Source organism: Apis mellifera, linkage group LG1, assembly GCF_003254395.2.
Source record: "Apis mellifera strain DH4 linkage group LG1, Amel_HAv3.1, whole genome shotgun sequence".
Taxonomy (NCBI): Eukaryota; Metazoa; Arthropoda; class Insecta; order Hymenoptera; family Apidae; genus Apis; species Apis mellifera.
The window spans coordinates 19,395,207-19,419,328 of NC_037638.1; the positions used below are offsets into that span (position 1 = coordinate 19,395,207).

The window sequence follows — 24,122 nt, forward strand, 5'->3', positions numbered from 1 at the left end:
CATACGTACATATCAACTATACGTAAAGAAAGAGAAAAAGGCAAAAGGAACAAACAAAAAAAAAAAAAAAAAAGGAAAAAAAAGAAAAGAAAAGAGAAAATAAGGCAAAAAAAAAAAAAAGAAAAGGAGAGAGAAAAAAAATAATGATAAAACGAAAAAAAAAGAAAAAAAAAAAAAAAGTCGGATATTCTTTGGGCAATCGACAGAGAAGTATATAAGAGCTTGTGTGACTAGCAAAAAAAGAAAATTAAGTACAACGCGTTTGCTGCGTTACAACGAAACGTGACGTAATCCCTCGGGTCACTGTTATAACGTTTCGAGCTTTTAGTTCTGTCGCGACATCGCATTGCAATAATATATTATAGCACGTAAGCCCTAAAATATCTTCTTAAATAGATAATAATAATAATAATAATAATAATAATTATTATACTTCGTCTTTCGATACTTGTCCGGACGATCGCTCGTCCTTAATTCAACTACATATTAAGAAAGTTTAGCTTCCTTTAAGTACGTTTAAGTCTCACTGGTTGGACAGGAAAAAGAAAAAGGGGAAAAAAGAATAATCGCTCGCAATTTAACAACTAGTTTTTAACCGAGCTCTCCTCGTCGCTCTCTTTCGCGCTTGTTCATCGAAAATCGTGCAACGGTAGAGAGTATTCCGATATACGTGCTAGTTTCAATAGTTGATCTTTTTTTTTTCCTTTTTCTTTTTTTTCTCTCTTTTTTCCCGACTATCGATAATTCCCATTTCTCTTATATCCTTATACACCAGAGAGCTCTACTTGTCGTCCCTTGTCGTTACTTCGATCGATCTATCGATCGTCCCCGTCCCGTCCTCGCTCGCAACGACGTCTCCATCGTCCCCGCCATGTCACTCTATTCTCTATCCGTTCATTCATCCCTCCTCTCTACAACACCATTCCCCTACAACCACCTACTATTACGCACTCTTTTTCTTTTTTTTCTTTTTCGTTCTCCGTGTGTGTGTGTGTCTCTCTCTCTCTCTCTTAATCCTTTCCATCGAAGTGATCGATATAAATAAGCCAATCTAATTAAGGAAAACGCGAGATACCGTCGTGTTCTCTCTCTCTCTCTCCCTTCGTTCCTTCTCGAGATTTTAGAGAAAAAAAAAAAAATTCCATCAGGTCCTGCCTTTTCTCAAATTTCACATCAATCTCGCGGCATCAAGTCGTTGCGACTTTTTGCGATCGAGCGGAGAGGAGACGCCCCTCTCCCTTCGTTTCAATTCAATTCGTCCCGTTGATTCTCGCGGAGATTTCACTCTTTTTCCCCTCAGAATCGGAAAAATTGTTCGCCAATTCGCGTGGCTCGTGCACTCGCGTACATAATACATAAATCGGCAAAACGTATGTACAATATTCGCAGCGGTCGCACGAGCCACGTTTTATCGGCCACGGAGAAGAAGAACAACATTCCTTCCTCTCCCTCTCTCTTCATTACATTATTTCATTATTGTAATTTCCAGGGATTGAGCGATACGAAATGTCCTCGAAAAGAGAAGAGAAACAAGACGGGATCTCGCGTTATCACGGACGACGATAGCGGGGGGGGGGGAAGGGGAGGGGAAAGAAGCGAGCAGAGATGAGGAGAGAGGGTAAAAGTAAAGCGAAGGAAGGAAGGAAAGAAAGAAAGAAAGAAAAAAAGCAAGACTTCTCCTCTCTCTTCCCCTTTCGATCCACCTCTCGCCCCTCGTAGTACAGTTATTACAGGTAAATCGAACGACCTACCTCTCTCCGTCCTCGCCACCTCTTCCTCCTCGTCCCTCCGCCGTCCCTCCCCCGCTCAGCCACGCGCACCTACTACACACGCATCGCACACCCTTTACAGACGCACGTATACACGCACCACACGCGCACGAGTATCTCTTATCATCCTCCCCTCTCCTCTACCTCTCACTCGCCTCCATTCTTCCCTCCTCCTCCTTCTTTTTTTTTTATTTTTTTATCTTTTATTTTTTTTAATATCCCCCCTCCCTTCCCTCTCTCGACCGAGTTTTCTCCAGGGAGCTCTCAGCATCCATTTATTTCATTTGTTTCATTTTTAGTCGGAATTGTATTCGTCATCGTGGTTCTCGTAATCGTATCTGCCGCCCCAACGACATCTCTTCGTCGTACCCCTAATTATCATTTCATAGCCGGACATTGAGTTGTAACCTTTCAACGGATGATACTGGTTATGTGACTGTCGATGATAATTATGGCGATGGTGGTGGTGGTGATGGTGATGGTGATGATGGTGGTGATGGTGGTGATGGTGGTGGTGGTGGTGGTGATGGTTACGATGGTTCTCTCGGCGATCACGACTGTTCAGGATGTTGATCACGGAATCGATGGGGAGATGGTGGTGGTGGTGGTCGATCTTCTTAGTGGAAGCATAGGCAGTCGCGAGCGCTTGGACGGTCGCGGGCGTGACCAGGGCCGCGGCCGCAGCCGCGGCCGCAGCGGCGGCGGTCGCTGTGGCGGCGACCACCGCGGCTGCCGCGGTCGTTGGGCCGAGGATGGCCTTTGTAGCGGTCGCCTGACCGATCGTGGCCGCGGCTGCCGCCACAGCCGGCGTGGCTGCCGCCGCTACTGCCGCCGCCGCCGCTGCTGCCGTTGTTCCCGCTGCCCGATGATGGTGGTGGTGGTCGTAGTGGTGGTGGTGATCGTGGTGATGCTGTTGCTGCTGTTGCTTGTCGTCCTACGCCGCCTTGCTCTTGTTCGTCTTGAAGCTCACTTGGAGAACCCGGTTACCGAGCGTGTAACCGTTCAAGCTCTGGATGGCGACCACCGCCTCGTCATAGTTGGTCATCGTCACGAAACCGAAGCCTTTGCACTTGTTCGTCTGCAGGTCGCGGATCACTTTGACCGATTGGACGGCGCCGAACGGACCGAACAACTGCCACAGCACGTTCTCCTCGGTCTCTGGGGCGAGATTATACACGAAGATACACCAGCCGGAACCATTCATCGCGTTCCCGGGTAGCATCGAGTTTGCCAATAGATCGCCTGCCAGCGGGCTGTACCTGAAACAGTTCGATTCCGTCGCTCGTGAAAACGTTACACCCGGGTTCGGAGAGCAAATTTTTTTCCTTCGCGCACGTGCTTTTCGCCGATGGGTCGTGGTATTATCGCCTCCCACGCGGTCGCGACACAAGGCAAGGAAAAACGTTCTGCGTAAGGGGTAGCGTTTCGTCGATTCGAAACGAAATTGGCCAAGTTGAAGAAATTATTCCAACTTGTCGATTTCGCGCGAATTTGTCTAACCTTCCCCTATATTCTCGATCGATTTACAAAAGAATTTCTTCGTATGTGAACGCCGCTATTCAATTTGCGATAATTTGTTACTGTATTAAAAAAAAAAAAAAGAAATAATAGACGAAATCTTGTTTGTATTCGATGATTGTATCGATTGATCGTGTACAGTTTATGAAAATACTTTTTAAAAACTCGAATAAATGCGAAATTCGATCGAAAGATTTTCCTTCGCAATACGTCCCTTTGATCCTATTATTGTAAAAAAAAAAAAAAAGAAAAATATCATATCAAAGTCGTGCAAACATCGTACCATATAAAGTCACTCACATTATAAAAAAAAAAAGAAAAAAATAATCGTTAAATCGTGCTTCAAGTTCGGTGAAAAAAAGAAATGAGACACAAACAGACCGTGTGTTAATCGAACGAGATTAATTATCGCGGGAAAAAAAGAAAAAAAAAAAAAGAAATTCGTTTCGTTGAAATTAACATCGACAAGAAGACTCTTGGGAGAAGTAATCGTTGCGCAAGACTGCATGCAATTCTACGCTAAAAGCGTTCTAAACGAATTAGGCGCGGCTCGACGCTAAACTACTCGACTTGAAATTCCTTCAATTTTTTATTAATTAAAAAAAACGAAGAACGGCGCAATGGACGAAAGAAAAAAGGGGGAAAGGAGGAGAGAGAGAGAGAGAGAGAATCGTAAATGAATAATAATCGGGGATTTAATCGCATGCATCGTTAAATCGGCATGCTGAAATTTATTTGGTGCGAATGCGAGGGGAAAAAAGAAAAGAGAGAAAAAAGGGAAAGACACGAGGTGGGATTATATTTACAGAGATGTAAAAATGTAATCTACGTACCTACTTGACGTCACAAGCCGCGTTAAAACAGGGCACATCTCAGTGAGTATTCATTATAGGGCCGAGGTGACAGTAATTACGCACGCATTCGTTACGAACGCTCGTTAGGAATCGCGTCTTTTTTTTCTTTCTTTTTTTATACGCACGCGTATGTACAACGCGTCTTCGATAGTTGGGGCTGTGGTTTTTTTCTTTCACGAACGAACCCTCGAACGAACCATAAACTCGATTCATCTCTTCGTTCTATTTTCATCCTCTTTCCTTTTCTTTCTTTCTCTCTTTTTATTAATTATTATCGTTCATCGAAATATATATATATTTGATAAAGAAACGGAATGATCGAGTTAAAGATTCAAGTTGTTTAATAGAAGCGAGGCGTTCTCTCGTGAAAGAAGAATCCACGTGTTTCGTTTAACTATCCGATATGTATATGTATATATATGTATATACATGTATGTGTGTATATATATATATACACTCGTTCGACTATCGTTTAAGTTAACTTTATATATTTGTAGAAACGTTCGATCGGAAATATATCTAATTTCTCGGAATCGGAATCTAAAACCGGTATACCATTGATTGAAACATCGAAAGAAACGAAAAATTTATTTGTTATAGGTCGATCGATCGTTTCAATTAAACGAAAGTCGACACATCGGTGCATTGTTCTCTAACGATAATCAAGTGCGATTCTCTTGCATTGGTGTGTGCCAACAAAAATACATATATCTATATATGTATATATATATGTATGTATATCTATGGTTCACGTGAATTCACGTGATTGCTTTTTCAGAGATCGTGCACCTAACGTTGTTTCCCAGCTCAACACCAACAATCTAACGGACGATCTTTCAATAAATATCGCTACTCTGATACTTAGATTCTCTGGACCATTGTGTCGCTCGATCCTTTGTGTCCTTTCTCCCGTTATACGTTACATATTCAAATCAATCAAACGATAATAATCCTCTTTTAATTTTTTGATCGTCGGCGGAGAGACCAAGAAATCGCAGGTGCACAGTCTTTTTTGAGTCGAACACGACCGATGAAGGCAAAGAATCAAAGAAAAGAAATAGTGAAGAAGGAGAAGAAAATGCGAGCCTGTCGAGGAACGTTGATTCGAGTCTCTATTTGCAATTTTTTTCTATTTCTCCTTTTTTTTTAAATTCTTTTTTTTTTTTTATTTTTTTTTCTCTCTCTTAGGCAACGAGACGTTTCTGTAGTTTCGCGAGAATGAATTTTAATTCCACGATTTTTCATTCTTCTTTCGACAACGATTGAAAAATCGGTCGAAATCCGTCTGTACAGTCCGTACACGTTTGACTATATTACTCTCTTAGTCAGGATATTATTCAGAAGCTTGAAAGCTAACAGGTTTTGAAAGAAAAAAGAAAATTCTACTTGAAATATCGAATAAAAATCAGAGAATGGAACACATATAAACTTGAAACATATGTATATTATACTCGCGAAACTGAGAACAAAATTTTTTTTTTTTAAAAATCTTCGTATAGAACGTAGAGATGATTAGAAAAAAAAGAAACGAGGTAAATCGAAAAAAGAGAGTAGAGGCATGTTTTTCGGTTCTTTCTTTTTCTCTTTCCGAGTAGTATAATACACCAAAGGAAATTGTGAAAAAATTATGAATCGTGAAATTGCAAACCCGAATCGATTCGCATTCTCGAATGAAAGCGGTAAGATATGCTTTGTGACGTTTTTTTGTGGATAGAGAAGCGTTCGAAGGATGACAATTAAAACGAAACGAAAGGCAACGAAGAAGGCAAAGAAGAGAAGAGAAAGTAGAATAGTGTGAGTCGAGGGGGGAACGAGAGAAAGGCCTTAAAAATTTCATATTCAGAGAGTATTGTCGTCGAAAAAAGAAAAAAATAAATTTCGATCATTATATTTCCATTTACAATAAGATATTTCGATCAACAAATAATGGATATCGCGATTAAAAAATGTATATGAATTTCGAGCATGTATAATTTACGGGGAGGGAAAAAAAAAAAGAAAAAAAAAAGAAGGGAAGAAAGAGAAAAAAAATAAGATGGAGAAAATCTTGGTTCGAATTAGAAAAAAAAAAAAAGAAAAAAAGATCACATCATATGAAATTTTTAACGCGGAGCGTGTGTGGAAAGTAAGAGAACGAAGCCACGCAAGAATCAAGAAATCAATCATCGAAAAAATGAAAAACCGGGAGGGAACGTAGTGGTAGTAACGAAAAAAATACTGACCTCTGTAAGCCTTTGTTAATGGCAAGCATGGCCTTGCCAGTGCTAAAACAAAACACAAAAAGAACAACGTAAGAAGAGAGATACTCCGGGAACGAGCCAATAAAATCGGGATAAGAGTCAGTCGCTTCCTTGTGCTTCCGTTTTATTTTATTTTATTTTATTTCATTTCATTTTTTTTTTCTTTCTTTCTTTTTTCTCTCACGGAACTACCATCTATGGTGCCTCTCCGTTTTCTTTTCTCACCATGGATAACGCAATAGACAGAAGGGCAGAAATAGATAGATACAAGAACGAAAAGAATAAATGAAAATAAAGAAGAAAAAAGAAAAGAGAGAGAAAGAGAGAGAGAGAGAGAGAAAGAGAGAGACAAAAAGTGGTTAAAAAAATTCGAACGAGAAAGATAGAAAATGGAAAATTCTAGGGAAATTTCTTCCTTTTCGTTTTTCTTTTCTTTTCTTTTCTTTTTTTTTTTTTCTCAAAAGGAAAGGAGAGACGAGGAAGCGTATAAAGTCCAAGGTTGCGGCGACGCGATATCGATTCGAAAGGAAATGAAAAAATACGGAATAGAGGCAAGCGAAAAAGCGAAGCGTATTATCAATCTACTATATCTCTTTTTTTTTTTTTAACTTTCTCTTTTTTTAATTGAGACTACTTTATATATATATATATTCGAATCGTCGAATCTACGTATTCGATTCGAACGATCGAAAAACGATCGAAAAAAAAAAAAACGAGTCTCACGAGTTTCTCAATTTTTCTCGCGTTCGACTGACATGGACATACAGACGGACCTGAAGTATTGCTTACAACAACAACAACAATCCGGGTTGTTGTCAAATAATTGTTTGAAAAAGACACAAGGGAAAAAAATTTTAATAATCGTCATCTTCGTTCGTTTGTATCGTGTCTTGGAATAATCTTTTTTTTTTTTCTTTCTTTCTTTCTTTCTCTTTACACGCGTCTTTTTTTTTTTACAGAGGCACAGAAGCGCGGAACGAAGACGAGAGACGAGATTTATTATTTTATATATATATATATGTATACGTATTTCTAATAATATTCGCTATCGACGTTTCTCAACTCCAACTTTAATCGAATTCGTCGTCAGCCTCGCATCCACGGTAATGTTTCCGAGGACCAGAAATTCCGTCCTCCCGATTTCTACGAATGAAAAATTATTCAACAACAAATTTTCATGTGTTCACATGTAATTATTCAATTCAAATCATATACGTCATTCGTGCTAGAAAAAAAAAAAGAGAGAGAGAGAAAAAAAAAGAGAGAGAATGTGTGTGTGTGTGTGTGTGTGTGTGTAAAATCATATATCGACGAGCCAGCTTACCGTGGATCGCGAAGACAAAAAAAAAAGACAAGAAAACTTACAGAAATAACAGAACGTTTGTATGTGCCTTGCTCCTCCATGTTTCCAGAGTGGTCAAGGATCAGTCTTCTGCGTTTTGCACGCGCGATTAAATGCGACTCTTTTCGTGTGTTTATTAAATTATATATTCGGCTTATATCTAAGTAATTAGTAATTATACTTTTTAGAGACCACCTTGTACCACTCGTTGATCGGGAAAGGGAGATTTCGGACGGGTGAACTTTGAAGGGATGGAGAGTAAAAGATAAAATAAAAGATAAAAAAAAAAAAAGAATATCGAAAGAAAATCAAAGAAATAAATTTGATGATTAAATTGATGAAGATACGTCGAAGAAAGGTCGAATTATTACCGAACGTTTACCTTTTTAAACGTATATCGATGATTCATCGTGGATCTCGATTGGATTAAACCTTTGATACATGCATACGGCATGTTGAAATATTGATATCGAAACATCGATTCCACACGGTCGAACGAAAGGTATATCTAATGTACGAATATTCGAGCGTGACACTTGATTCGAGAAAACTGCAATTTCTTTCCAACGTATATTTGTTTTTTTTATTACACGAGAGAGTAATTATTTCCATTTTTCGCTAGTTCTCGAAATTCGATGATTCTCGAAAAACATCGTAACAACGACCATTCTTCACGATTCGATGAAAATAATTGATGCCTCGAGGAGAAAGATACGTGAAACTTTAAACATGCTCGCGCGTAAATGAACACCGAGTCGACGAATTTGAGACTGGAAAGAAAGAAAGAAAGAAAGAAAAAAAAAAAGAAAAAGAAAGAAATGATCGAAGATGAGGTAGTTAATAGAGATCATATGGCAGAGATGAGGTGCAGAGAGAGGAGGAGCCTGCAGTGTACTCAGGTACTCAAACCGGTGAGTGCGTAAACAAAGAGAAGAAAGATCGATACAGACTATTCGATCGATCGATACCTCTTCTTACCAACCTTTATCAACCAAATTTAATCAAATTTCCTTGAAAACTTTTAAACCGATCATCGATCGATCGACGCACGATCTGCACGAAAAACTCAAAAAAAGGAAACGAAATGAAAAAAGAGAAACTCGATCGAAAGGAAACTGAATCGAAAATGAAAAGAAGAGGAACAAGTAGAAGAAGAAACAAAAAAAGAACAAGTAGAAAGAAAGAAGAAAGAAGATAAAAGAAGAGATTAAAACAGAAAATGATAAGAGAAGAAGAGAAAGAGAGAGACAGAGAGAGAGAGAAAGAGAGAGAGATCTTTGGGTAGAGAGCGAGTAGAGGCGAGTAGGTACCTGGATAGTGGCGACAGTGGAATGTACCTGAAGCGGCCGGTCGGATGGTGGATTGGGCCGCCATATCGTCGGGTCGCCTGCGGTGTCAGATAGGCCAACGGCGGTATCGCCTTGTTGTTGTTGCTCGGATTGTTGGCGAACTTGACGGTGATCGGCTCGGACGAGCCCTTCGGAATGGTACCGTTTAATTCTTGGATCGCCCTCTCGGCCTCGACCCGCTGGTCGAACCTTATGAAACCGACCCCTTTCGACAATCCTGTCGGTAATCGGTTCAAGTTATTCAACGGGTCCATCATCATCTTCTCTGTGAAATTTTGTTGGATCGAATATATCGGGCAACGAAGCGACAGAAACATTGCCAGATTCCTCGTTGACTGTTGAGTGACTACGCGTGCGATTCTTGTAGGTGTAGGTTGCAAAGCAAAGTTACTTTTCCAATGGTCCAAGATGTTCCGGTTAAATCGTAAACAATTTATTTCTTCTTTTTTTTTTTTTTTTTTTTTAATATAACAAGGAATATATTACATCGGATTCGAGTGTGGAACGAAAATGGATGATTTTATTATATTGTGAGGGAAGTTAGAAAACACTCGTGGATTTAGATTCATGTTTTATATATATATAAAAGATAACGGTGCAATTTAGTAGGAAAATCTTGGAACAGTTAAAAAAAAACGTTAATAACAAGGAGATAATCCTTTTACAAAATCCATCGCATTGCGATTCTTTTAATATTGAATGGAATAGAAATCCAATTCGTGGAAGAAAGTTGCCTTTGCATTAACGATACAATTCTCGATTTCTAACAAATCGATCGTGAATGCTAAACGAACCTTCTTCTTCTTGCGTATATATTTGTTCCACCCCGTGATCAACGACGAATTCTGTGTGTGGAATGCAATCAATTGCATTCGAACGAGTGGCTCGGTGCGCGCAGATTCGTTTCTTTACACCGATGTCGCGCGTGTTCTCGAGTGATTCGATCATGTTTTCTTCCATCAAGCTGAATGAAATTTGATAAACGCGCTAAAAAAAGGGGGGGATGGTGAAAAGGTGTGTTTATACGTGTACACGTGTGTATGTCTGTTATGTATGTATGCGTATGTGTTTTGCATGTGTGTGGACGTGTATCATGAATCGAGGGCACGGTCGCAAAATAATAATAATAATAATAACAATAATAATAATAATGATAATAATAATAATAATAATAATAATTATAACGAACGACAAAAAGCGTAAAGAAACAAAAATGGCGCTCAGGAGGAAAAGTTCGGTTTTGTAACTGTTGCGGTCACGTGAACAAAGCAGCCAGTAAAAAAGAAAAAAAAAAATATAATGAAATTAAAAAGAAAAAAAAATATAAAGCGATATTTATTTCTTTTTTTTTCTGTGATCGAGTAAGTAGTCGATATATAATACTCGCGAAACTTAATAATAATACACGAAGAAAAATATTGGTATGGTATTTGTTTCTAAATTCTCTTGTTTCTGTTCTGATTATTGTAATATTAATTTAACATGGGTGACAATCTAACTTGTTTCGCGAGTTGAACAAAAATTAAAATTAAAATATAAGAGAAAAAAAAATAAATAAATAAATAGGTAAAAATTAAAAAAAAAAGAGAGAAAAACGGCTGCTTTTGTTTGAACTGGACGTAATAAGGGAAAAGAAAAAAGAGTTGTATGAGTTACGTACCGGGCAAATAGTCTCCGCCGCCGGTCACAAACTGTCGTACTAAACAGAAACGGAAAAAATCATATCACGTTAACAGTCAACTGACAGCATAAACGATTCGCTCGCCCCTGATTCGTCTAGGTGGGAGGATATGTAATAATAATAATAATAATAATAATAATAATAACAACAATATAACAAGGAATATATAATAATAAGTCAAAAGAAAGAATAAAAATTAACGATTGAAAAAAAGAAAGAAAGAAAGAAAATAGGAAAGAAAAAAATAGTGTAAAGAAAGTAAAGAGAATGGAACGTTTTTTTCTCGGAAAGTATTGAATCATGATCGACTCATGATTAATCGGGGGAAAAAAAAAAGAGGAAGAAATAAATAAATTGAAAATAGATTCAACACTAGCAAAGAGAAAAAAATTCGTTCGTTTTATAATTAAATATATCATAACGTTTCCAATACATATGATTTTCATTTTTTTCAGTTTTAAAATTAATTAAAATAATTGGTATACGGTGTTTGAAAAAAAAATAATAATAATAAAACAAACAAAATTGGTCGCAATGAGATGAATAAGGGGCGAGCGATTTTTCTGTTAAAAAATTTTACGCTATTTTATTCTTTTTCTTTTTTGTCCTTAAGTATGCAAAAAAGTTTCAGTTTCATTTTTCAATTAATAAAACGCAAAGAAGCAAACAATTCTCTCGAAGAAGTAAACTGAAAAAATGCAAGGAAAAGAAACGAACAACATATAAACGAAAAAATATAAAATTGACCGTTCGAAGTCGAGGATCGCACTGTGGACCGAAATATAATAAAAGCAAAGCCAGGAACGAAGGAAGTAACAGAGGAAGGTTTCCAGACGCGTGTCCTCTAACAACACTGAAACCAATGTCTCAACGTATTAAAAAAAAGAAAAAAAACGAAAAAAAGAAAGAAAAAAATTAAACGAAATCAATGGAATCATAGTAAACATTTAACGGGAGAATCATTCTGAAAAGTCAATCGATCAAAGTAGTAATTACGAAAAAGGGAGAAGAAAAGAAAAAAAACGAAAAAATAGAATATTCATTAACTCGATGAACGATGGTAACCGAATGTATCGATACAAGATACATATATATATATATGTATATATATACGTATATATACACATATATCGGAGGAATATAATAACAAAAATAGCCAATATGGATATAAAAGAAATATAAGGGTGGCATAGGCCATGAGGCTGTGCGTGAAACTGGGGATGCAAATAGAATGCACTGCTAACAAAAATATAAGCTGAGAACGTAAACAATAACGAGCGAAAAAAAGACAAAAAAGTATGGAATCAAAAACGAGAGTTTGCGATCGTGTGTCCTCTCGAATGATCTCGAATACAAAGTGTTCCTCTGTTCCATTGTACAACAGTATCTAACGACAGTAGAAGAAGGAAAGACAAATAGTTGAACGATAAAAGGACGATAAAAAAAGAAGAGAGAGAGAGAGAGAGAAAGAGAAAAGAAAAAAAAAAAAGAAAATAAAAGGAAAGAAATTAACATCGATCGGAATGAAAAGATGCGTAAACGAGATCACGCAGCTCCGAGACGACATCGACCAACATCGAAAAGTGTGTAAGTACAGCTGGTTAAAATTTAAATCAAATTATTCGTCACTCGTTCACCACGATCGTGTCCGTTCTCGCTCTGATTGCAGGCGCACCGATCCACCCCACAATACGACTAGAACCCCATGGCCTACTCTTTCTTTTTTTTTTTTTTTCTTCTATCCTCGATCGTCACACAGAGAAGCTCTCTAACTTTCGATCTTCTACTCAAGAGGCACGAGTCTGATCTCGTGCGATCCCAATCTACTTTGCTCTCGGAACAAAGTGAAGAGTTTCGGCTGTTTCCCCTACAATTCCATGGCCTTCCACAGGGCACGCGACATATATATATATATATATATATACACTACCGGCCGATACGATCCTCGTCAGTTGTTCAGGGAATTTACAACAACTTACCGGTGATGTTGTCGCAAAGTATCCGCGACGTGATGATTCTGCCGTACGGGCTGAATAGATTCTCCAGATCTTGTTGCGTCATGTTCTTCGGCAAACCGCTCACGTACAAGTTTGCGCCTTTGATCGCCTCGCTGCTCGGTCTCGCGTACGATACCTGTATAATAATTAATTAATTAGGGACGTGATAATCGAGATATTATTGCGCCAACTTTCTTCTCCCATTCGATCTCTTTCTCTTTTTCTTTCCTTCTTTATACGATTCGTGTGGTGGACAATTTTCAACGACAATTTAAAAGATGGTGGTTGATTCTCCCTTCTTTTCTCGAGGGGACATCGCAACCTCCTCCATAAAAATGTGACGATGAATTTTTCACTGTTCTCGTACAAGTTAATAAATAGCAGATGCGATAATGTCTTTGAATTCACGCCAATCTATTTCGATCATTGCAACACTGTGTGGCGTATCGTGCGTAATCTCGCTTCAGAGACATTTTCTGAAAATTCTTCCCGATTCGAAACACGTATCGACCCCCGTAAACAAAAACGATGGAATCTCTTCGCAAGATTTCTTCCCGATATTTTTCTTCTTCGAGTCAATTTGTTTTTTAATTATTGTAAATATTTCGACCATAACAATTTTGTTTCAAACTATGCACAGAAATCCAAGTATATATATATAACGAAAAGCTAGAAGTTAATCCAAGATTAAGTTCGTAAAAGTATCGCGCGTTTTGCGTATAAATAGCTGACTAAAGATTGTTACGAACTTTTGACTCGAATCTTTCGTGAAAACTCTAGATATCGTGCTCGCTCGTGCGCGCGCGCTCGCGCGATTCAGTATTTACTTCCAAATGCTAATCTAGAAGGATCCTTATAAATAGATAGTTCACTATGTTCATCCAACTAGGGAGAACGAACCTTGATCGTTTTATTTTGCAGACGAAGACCGTTGAGCGTGTTTATCGCCTTCTCAGCATCCTCAGGCCGGTGATAGTTAACGAAACCGTAACCTAAACTCTGACCTGTAACACAAAAAAGAGAATACCGTCGAATTAAACGATCTTGCGCTTGAACAAAAAAAGGAAAAAAGTTAAAAAAAGAATCCCCTTCTCCTAAACCTAATTCCATTCCATCAAATAAACGGTAATAAACGAGAGGGAGACGAAAGAGATTCGAGAGAGAGAGAGAAAAATTCACAATGCCGATAAACGCCTCCGAAACGTGTTCGTCCATTGAGTAAACAGATACAACGAGAGCGGCGAGTGTTTTTCGAAAACAGGAAACGCGGACGGTGCAATACGGCCCTGAGATCGCGCGGCGAGGTCGAATATAAAGCGGCAGAGGCTCAAACCAAACGACGCCCCCGCTACTCCGACGCTCGAAATAGCGTCGCGACGTCCACGCACGTGCTCTCCACTAACGCACGGAATTCAGAGGCGCGAGTACGCCAGCCCGAAATTACGCTGGATTACGCGCACACGAATGGTCACCCGGCATGGGGAGTGAAAAAAATCCCTCAACGAAGAAGACGGGGAACGCAACGTTGCGTAATCCTTCCCTCCCCGCCCCAATCTTCCACGCTGATCCCCGAGTAATCGAAAAATCGATGACGAAGAAACGCGTTGCGTTTTATCTCTCCTCCCCTTTCTTCGTCTCCAAGAACCAGTTAATAGAAAGTCGAGGGAAAAGATTCGTCGATGGAGCGTGATTTTTCACGGGTTTTAACGGTGGACAAGAATGAGAAGAATGGAGAGAAAAAGATAAAAGATTGATGAGTCTACGAATTATTCCATTTTCGCTTCTCATTTTTCCTCTCCTGACTTTGTTGAATCTTTAACAGATTCTATTTGGTTTCTAAAGATTCTCCGTCTCTTTCTATCCCCCTCAAATAAGGCTTATACAAAATAAACAGGCGCAGACGAATCGATGCCGACTACTCGACCAAGACTAAACACACCCGTTCCTCGGTAACGTCTAGAAATCGATAAACAAATGAACTGTGTAGAGAGAATTATTCTTTCGTTCTAATACACCTGTCCGTGTATTAACTGTAATAACAGGTTTCCATGAAAATTATCACAACAATACGACAGCTATCGCTCGCTTATTCGGTCAAACACGAAAGAACGAAGAGTGATTCTTATGGGCTCGTGATAATTATTGTTTAGCCTCTAGCCGTGATAATGAATGAAGAGGACGAAGGGTGAAGGGTTCGACTTACCGGTGAGTTTATCACGAATCAACTTGCAACTCTCAACCTCGCCAATGCTCGAGAAGAGGGATCGAATCTCATCCTGTGTCATGCTCTGGGGCAAGTAATTTACTATGAGATTCGTTTTCGACTCTTCCTGCGAGGCCTGTCCGAGGGTGGATCCACCATTTTGTTGTACGACTGTGTCCATTCCGTTCGCCATCATTGCACTCTTCGACCGGGTCCTTTCTAACTACGTACGAAATCTGAAACAAGAAAGCGTCATATCAGTAACGAATACAACAAACGATTTTTTAAACTATCGTCTTGTTAAGAATAATTTCGTCTTCTATTCGGTATTTTTTCTTTTTCTCTTTTTCGATCAACGTCGACAATACCTCCTCCTTCTAAATCTTTTCTCATTAATGGGTGATGGCGATCGATCACCCATCGCTTGTTCGTTCATTGTAAAAGGAAAGAAGAGAGATTGCTGGAAACGCAAGGAACAGCGACGCTCAATCAACTTTTGCAACTTTCTTCAAATATATATATTTTTTTTCAAGTTATAATACAATTTCCTGTTTCTCGATTCAATGATTCGTAACTCCTTTTCATAATTACTTTTTTCGTCGAGGGAATAAATATTATAAAATGATAAGAAAATTTTCGATCAGAGAGATTCTCAAGTCTTCGACGCGAACGACGCGAACGACGCGTTGAAAATTATCGAAACAATCGCACGACGGGAATATATAGAAGAATATATAGGAAGTAACAAGACAAGTATAAACACGGGCCAAGCAAGAACTACTGTGTCGACAGAGTTTTGAAGGACGTAAAAACGTGTTAATCAACACGTCGTACACGATGCACATGTTCACAGAGAACACAAGTTCGAAAAGAAAATCAGTTTTTGCTTATATCTATATAAATATTCGCGTGGCAACAACAAGTATAGTTTTTGCCAGAGAGAACAAAATATTCTAATTAGATTTCGTAACGTTCCTGAATTATTCAAACCTATTTACCGCCCATATTGGACAACTTTTTATTATAATTTCAAAAAGATTTTGTTTCGTTACGTTTGAACGACGATGAAGATCATTATCTATTTCGCACACATTAAATTACAAGCAGCTGGACGCAGCAAACAAGACGCGTGGCTTGATTATGGACAAGTTGGCGAAAAATTCATGGTTCACGCAACTGGATGCTGACGTAATCTGACAATGACTTTCAAAATACAGCGTGAAAAGAACAGGCGGAGGTGGTAGTTGGCAGGGAACGAGGGTAAGATCCAATAGAAACGCGGATTTAAAGGGGCGACGACCCCCCTCTTTCTGGTTTAAAGAGCTCGCCTCCCTCGTGCCTCTTCCCTTTTCCTTTCTGGCAAAACCACCGTGCTCGATACGTTTACAGGGTGTTCAATATCGATCATACTTTATATACCACTTTGTATTCCCGTTAAAAATTTTCCAAATTTTTCTTTCCCCTCCAATATATACCCAGATATTTCTCTTTTATCACCCAACTCATAAAAATAAATTCTAATCGAATATACGCAACAACGAGAATCGTTAATTTCCAATTTCTTCTCAGCTGGAGTTCACGCAGTTGCTGATAGTTTCAATTAAAAAAAAAAAAGAGGATCTAAATTTCGATATCTCGCGGCACATCTATTAATCTAATAATGTTGTATTCCACGCGTGGAAGAAATTAAATAATTTTATTCGAGAAACACCACCCGGTATGTGGTCGCGCACGCCTCGAGCGAAAGGGACGAAAAGCGAGCAAAATAGGAGAAGGAGAAGAAAAGAGAAGAGAGAAAGGGGAATTATACGCGATGGCCGTAGGGTGCCGATAGCGTTCATGGTTAAGGCTTATACACACAGCTGCCACGACACATATATCAAGCAGGCACGAGCTACCACTGGTGTACATTTTAATTCTCTCTTTTCCCCTTTCCGCCTCCTCGTCAGTTGTTCAACGTAGTCATCAGCTGTCCTTAGGACCACCCCACACGGGCAGCCTTCGAGTTTCATGACTGCGGTCACCCCAATCGAACTGACCACCACGTCCTCTCTTGAGATACCTTTTATTACACGCGATAGATAGCTTTTATTATATGCATCGAATGTGCCGGGGCCCGTGCGATACGAAACGTGGGACAATGGACAACTATAAATTCCAATTTTTTTTTTTTTACATCAACCTCCTTTCATATCCTATCTTCTCCCTAAAAGTTTTCAATGGTAACAATTATTATTATTATTATTTTTATTATTATTATTATTATTATTGTTATTATTATTACTAAAGAAGAAGAAGAATATATCCCTCTCGGCCTCAAAATGGACGAATCTTACAGAAGAATCTTAACTCGCGATGGATGATGCTATTGGAGATCTATTACTTTTGTATCTATAATTTGTTACATTAATATCTGTCGTTGTGAAAAACGAATTTGGCACGAAAATGTCGAGAAGATCGAACTTCTCGCTATTTTTTCATCGATGAATTTTCGTGATCACCGAGTGATCGAACGGTGTTTACGAACGAGGCGAAGAAAAAGAGGAACGCGTTCAGCAGTCGGAGAAAATGTCGGAGCCAGCGGTTATCGTAGCCCCGCATCTTCCGTAGTTATCGATCCATGCTCTCCCTGTCTCTCTCTCTCTCTTACACTCTCTTTGCTCGGCATCGCGATATTTTAGGACGGCACAATGGAAGCCGAGAGACCCCATTGTCGGGAGAGCGAGGAGAGTAAAACGCATCGGAAAAGTATCGTTCGCCGTTGACTTCGAAACGCGACTCACCGTCATTATACAACGACAATGGACGTTACGCATGGCTGCGTATACGCGCAAACTGGGGTTATCCGCGACACAATGCGGAAACCCACCCCTTTTCGCCAGGGTTCGCAAAAGTCGAGTCCTCCACTAGTCCAGTCGACCATCTTTCGCGCCGCGACAAACACTTTCTACTTTTCATTTTATTCGAAACAATGTAAATTTATAATTCTCGAAAATAAAAGAAAAGAACTGGAAATTTGTCGAGACTCGTAATTATATACGTAGTTTTATATATGTATATATATATTAAGGACGAGATATGAAAATGTTGTTAATGTATGTGGAATATAATGTAACGTAACTCGTTAGAAAAGATAAGATTAAAGATTTCCACGAAGAGAATATAAATTTGCAACGAAGGTTAGCAGGTGGGTCAAGCTGGCTGGGGGTTAAAGTTTGATTTTTACGTACGCTTGGCAGATACGATCTTCGGCCGGTGGCCAGGTGGCCATGGCGACGGATCGTGAAAATCGCGTGGCCGGGACCGATCAATACGAGCGCGACTCCTCGGTCTCTGCCTCGCTCGTTCTCCCCTACCACCCCTTCTCTCGCTCATTCTCGCTCGCTCGTGTCCAGGAGCTCCCTCTCTCTCTCTCTCTCTCTCTCCCTCTTTCTCCTCTCGTTTCTCCGTTGCGCATACGAGACCTCTTGCTCTGGCTACAATTCCAAGGGAATCCCCTCCCGCGCCCCTCAAGTACGCCCCTTTCCGCGCGAGAAAACACACACACACGCACGCACGCACGCACGCACGTACACGCGACACGCGAAAACGCAGTAAGTCGTTTCTGTTATCGAAAAGAAATAGCAGAGCAGAGGAGAAAGGGGTGAGGAGGGGTCGAAGGCAAGTGGCAGTCGGAGCGGAGGTGGGGAAGGGGAAGGGTGGCGTGGAAAAAGAAAGGCTACGACGAAAGCACGCAGGAAGCGAAGGGTGAGAACGAGAATGTGTCACGAAACTCGCAAGGCACGTGCTCTGAAACCTCCTTGAAGGACGTACTTGTCCGCGTACAACATCTGTGTGTGTATATCTTCGACCGAAAATTGTGTTTTTGTGATTCAACTCGAGCTTACCTTCTTTCCACTATCTTTACAGGATCCACCTTTTTATCGATGCACGCGAGAGGCACACGACACACATCCACACGATAAACACAGAGAACACCTTTTTCTTTCCTTTCTCCTTCCGCGAGACGCGACACTCTCTCTCTCTCTCTCTCTTCCCGTACTTCTTTTCTCTCCCTCCCTCGACGTTACTTTTCCTTCCTTTCTTTTTTCTTTTTTCCTTCCGAAAACTCTTTTCCAAGTCGCACGCGAAACCGAGCAACGTGCACAACTTTATTAAACGACTGGTCGATGAATCGTGCCGGTCCCTGCTCTTCTCTCTGACTCTCTCTTTACGTGCACCTACTATCACGCTCTCGCACCGCCGCCCGGAACAGAAGGGGAAATCAATGAAAGAAAAGTACGACGCGAGCGCTCGTAAATCGGCATTTATGCTCGCCTCCTGGTCGACAGTCCTTTGGTTTCACTTTGACGAGCACATGTGTGAGTGTACGTGTAAATGTACGGAGCGGCGAGCCGAAAATTATTCACGTCCGATATCGTCGAGAAAACGAGATCACCAAATTTCGTCGATCGTCGTCGAAAAAGAAAACGAGGGAGTACGTACAGTGTGTGTAACGTGTATGCGTGTCTGTGTGGGCGCGCGGATTTAAAGAATAGAATGCAATATACGCGTATATGTGTGTATATATATTGTATGTGTGTGTGTGTGTGTGCGTGTGATTGTGTAGAGGGTTACGCGAGACTAGAAATTAAAGCGTTAAACACTATACTAAGGAAACGGAAATAACGATATAACACGGGCGGAGGCTGCCTAGAGACTGGACACACCAGCCGCTTTCAAGCGGCTTGCACAGCCCGACGAGCTCGATCGGCCGAAGTCGGCCTGGCTCGGGCGCGGTCGCGCACCCTCGGCTAAGCTCGTTGCCAACCCACTGCAAACCCCTCGTTATTACGTATCTCCTCCTACCAACTCGCGCGTATGTACTCGTATGCTGCGAGGGGTTGCCGATCGAACTAATAAGAGACGTATGCGCGTTCTTAAATAAACTGTGACCTCCCATCGCCGATCGAACTGGCTCCCTTGCCCTCCCCCTCTTCATTCTTTTCCCCTTTGTCGAATTTTAATAAATTTCGAATCTCCACGTTGTATTTTTTTATCCCAGGATTTTAAATTTTCCCCTTTCGCTCTCTCGTATCCTAATTGTTACGATTAGGTTAAGGTTCGAGTCGCGATTTTTTATTTATTCCGGTGTTAAAAGGATTATAAAAAAAAAATAATAATAATAACGACACCTGTCATTTTTGTTTAAACTGCATCCAGTTAACGAGAGGGCTGACAAGCTGGGGGCCGTTCACGCGCAATATTTCAGTATCCCCCTCAAGATATTTGCAAGGGGTTTGTTCGTTAGGAAATGTTTGCAACATGGCTCCCTGGCATTACGAGGCAGAAGGTATGCCCTCCCTCTTGCCTCCCTCTCGCCGCTTGCATCACCCCTTGCATCAGATCATGACCACCCCTTCACGGTTTTTGACCCCCGTCGTCGTCTCAGCGCGCTATCGCGTCGATACAAGAGTCCTTTTACCCCTTACGAGGCCGCACTCGATCGGTAGTGAACTCGAAACCATGAATTACATCGTCGAAACTTATTGGTGGCCATTTGCCAAAAGGCCATGAAATTGAATCTTTCTTGAAGATTGAAAAAAAAAATGCACGATCCGCGAGAGTCATCAAAGTCCAAAGATGAAAAATAGGAGGAGGATAAAGCCGATGAACTCGTTCTGAATCGTTCTCTTTCGATTTATGCATCGTTTCTTCCTCTTTCTTCATCGCACGTTTCTGCTAGATCTGTCGAATATTTGATCGAGTTTTGAACGCAAAAATTTCATTCGTTATTGTGTGGATAATTGGAATCATTTTCCAAAAAAGAAAGAAAAAAAAGAAGAACACGAGTGAACGAATCCAAGCTGCATCCCTGACCTTACCCTGGCTTTATCTTCGAAGATCGAGAGAGAATGCAGTCTCTAAAATGACGGCGAGCCAAAATTATGCGATGCTGACGAAACAAGCCGAGCAACACTTGGCGGTCGTGCCAATAACCGCGAGTTCGTGTTTTCGGAAATTCGTTTCCCTTATATTACATCATCATACAGAATGAACTATTTTGTCAAAACTTCCTGAAGAAATCCTCGATTCTATCACGTACCTTCACTTTAAAATTCGCCTAATTAAAACTTAAGACACGAAAGAGTACGAAATTGAATTCTTGATAATTTGTTACTCCTTTCTAAAAAGATACAAAGAAATCACTTATCGATTCAAACCCACGAATACATATCACAAAAATTATAAATATATTCACGCATAAACACTATAAATACGGAAGAGATCTGTCTCATCTATCGACGAATCAAATTATCATCGATCTATACCCAATTGAATTTCCTAGATCCAAATGAAGTATACAATTTGTACTTCGATCCTATATTTCTTATTCCAATCTCTACAAAAAAAAAAATCAATCTTCTCATATCCGCTAATCCTCAATAATAATCAAAGGAAACGATCTTTTCGATTGACTTCCTGCTTTTGTTAGACATGAACGATTGACCAGGTTCTTTGCGTATTACGTACATGACCGGACCTAACATCGGCCAAAGAAGGAGAAGGAGGGAGCAAGCCTGTATTGTATCTAGCATGAGAAAAAAGGGAACGAAACTGGGCACAGGACTTGCAACAGATGCGAAACGGTATGCAAAAAAAAAAAAGAAAAAAAAAAAAAGAAGGAAAAAAAAATAGGGACACAGTGGACGCATATGTGAACGTGTTCCATTATGCTCGGTGGCTTTAAAACCGGCCACACGGTGCGACAGGAAGTTGTCACCGCATTACCGTTGGAATTATGAAAGTTTGCCGGCCTCTGATCGCCTTAGCGACAACGAACGAGCGAAACAATATTCAGACCATCGAACCGAGAGGGAAATTTATTCGAAATCATTCTAATCGCTTCTCCATCCATACGTGAATCAATCCTCCGTAATTCTGACCAAGAGGTATATATATTTTTCGAGCATTTAGATGAGGAGAATAGCGCGTGCCAACGGGAATGATGATTTACCATTTTCCGGTATATCGGATCAAAGCCGTGAAGAGACATAAATTGTGAATCATTCGAGTCGAGGCTACAAAACGTAGAACCAACCCTCCTCTCTTTCGTTATGATCCAGCTGTCGAAGCAACGTTTTTGGGGTATGGCCCCACCTTCATCATCGATCCGCCGCTACGCTCGTGCACGAGCATAATTCCACCCATACCCTGCCACGGGAGTAATAATTCCGTCCGTGAAGTTTTTCCAGGGTCACTGAACCCTTGACGAGATTCGTCGATAATATATCCGACTATCCTATCGATATTCTCACGAATCCTATTAATGGTTCGAGGCGTGACAAAGGCGAGCCAATGGAACTAACGGAGGAGGAACAATGGCAAACTTGGTTAGTGAAAATAGCTCCCTAAATATCCAAGTATAAAATATGCGAGGGGATATGTAATTATAAGGGGCGTATAAATAATTTCTATCCTAGGAGGAAACCTTGGACGAGATCAATTGGATGTATATAACTTCGTTGGAAAATAGTGTAAAATAGTTGGAAATAGAGACGATAATTTTAACAAACATTTGCGCAAAATGGACGAAACCTGTAACCCCACCTAGGAAATATAATCGAAGATCGATCAAACGCGCATCATCGTGCTAATTAAGGTGCAACCGATCGATTTGTTTTTTCCTTGTAGTAGCTCTTCTCCGCTTTTTTTTTTGCCTGTATTTCCTCGTAAATAAATATGCATCGATTCATGATCGTCCCTCTCTCGTCAGGCAATGATCGCATCACTAAATATTCAGGGAAACCTTACGACGTCTTCTCGAAGTCCACAAAGGGTGATTACGTAAAGTAAACATAAATGTGGAGAGAAAAGGAATGGTTGGGTCAGTCATGATGAAATATTCCACGTAATGAAATAATACATGCGACTTTGACGTGCATTCGGATTGGAATGAAAATTTCAATCTATCGAAATCGATGAGTTATCACTGAATCCCGATAACCGATTGACGCAACCGATTGACAGAGAAAAAGGGAAATAATTGCGATTAATGAGAGACGCACAATCTTTCGTCGCAGAGGAAAATTCGAAAAATATAAGCGATAAAAATAAACGATGATATCAAACGAGGCAGAACAATTTTTGCTCGTGTTTTTCTCGTTGACGGCATTATTTGTTCAAAGGCCAAGGATAAATTTAATAGGCGAGCGGCAACGTATTACCCCCGCAACCCTATATATTCGTATCGTTATCGTCCTCGAGAACTCGTTACGAGAATTAGCATCGGCTCTCTTTAAACTCGAACCAAGTTTCGATGGATTATCGGTACACGCATTTGTCCGTAGGGGTGGCATTGGGCACTCGCTGTGTTGTCAAGTATTAATACCGTAAATCTTCGAAGGGGGACGATGCGTGTGTGCGATATTACGTATGATGGACGAAGAATCGCGGAAAATCGAGAGAAAAAGAATGACGAACGGACAGAGAGGGAGAGAGAGAGAGAGAGAGGGAAAGAGAGGAAGCAGGGTGAGACACAGAGGTAGAGAAGCTCCATTGATTGGTCGGTGGCATGGTAGAACGTTGCAGTCGCCCTGGGGGTATATGAACCCCGGCACGGCTCTCTCTCTCTCTCTCTCTCCCTCCCTCCCTCTCTCTGCTTCTCACTCTTTCCCACCCTCCTCCCCACAGTTTACCCTCGCTACGATTCTACCCCACGGCAAAACGCAGGCGCGTCACATGGACCCAGAAACGATCAATACGAGCTTCCCCAACTAGACCTAGTCTCTCTTTCTCCCACTCGCTGCTTTTCTCTATCCTCCTTTCGCATACACATTCTGCTCTATCATCCTCCTACTAGGCTCGCAACCCTCGGTTAATCTTTGATATCGCGTTATTCGGTTGAGAATTTGGATTGGAAAATATCTGAAAGAGAAGAACGTTATTAGTTCTACGATACTTGATTAATTATTCTTTCTCTCATTTTCTTCTCTCGCTATATGTATATATATATATATGTATATATGTACATATATTAATTTTCCTTTTCGTTTCCTTGATACAAACTGAAATGAAATAATTTCACGAGTACGAAACGGCTAAATAAAAGATGGCACCCAGAAAAAGGCGGAACGGAAATAGTTAGAACGAAACATAGGAAGCGATATAAAAGATTCGTATTCTTTGA

At 40.3% G+C, this 24,122-nt stretch overlaps 1 protein-coding gene across 23 annotated transcripts in view; it reads right to left on the reverse strand.

Annotated features, from left to right (window-relative positions):
• The window catches only part of LOC410689 (ELAV-like protein 2), a 41,959-nt gene that overhangs the window by 777 nt on the left and 17,060 nt on the right, over positions 1-24,122 (reverse strand). For 5 of the 23 annotated variants that reach the window (XM_006571169.3, XM_026446340.1, XM_006571168.3 and 2 more), the window contains exons 2-9: positions 14,954-15,189; positions 13,651-13,754; positions 12,733-12,886; positions 10,733-10,771; positions 9,034-9,337; positions 6,364-6,405; positions 4,121-4,123; positions 1-3,028 (exon numbers count right to left, since the gene is read on the reverse strand). The exon at positions 1-3,028 is cut by the window's left edge and continues 777 nt beyond it. In XM_006571169.3, coding sequence (XP_006571232.1) covers positions 2,704-3,028; positions 4,121-4,123; positions 6,364-6,405; positions 9,034-9,337; positions 10,733-10,771; positions 12,733-12,886; positions 13,651-13,754; positions 14,954-15,149 — 1,167 coding nt within the window. In that variant the 5' untranslated portion in view covers positions 15,150-15,189 and the 3' untranslated portion in view covers positions 1-2,703. Of the gene's footprint in view, positions 3,029-4,120; positions 4,124-6,363; positions 6,406-7,436; positions 7,525-9,033; positions 9,338-10,732; positions 10,772-12,732; positions 12,887-13,650; positions 13,755-14,953; positions 15,190-18,840; positions 23,574-24,122 lie in introns of those variants that run through there. The other 18 variants (XM_016915816.2, XM_006571171.3, XM_006571176.3 and 15 more) reach the window with 18 other exon arrangements.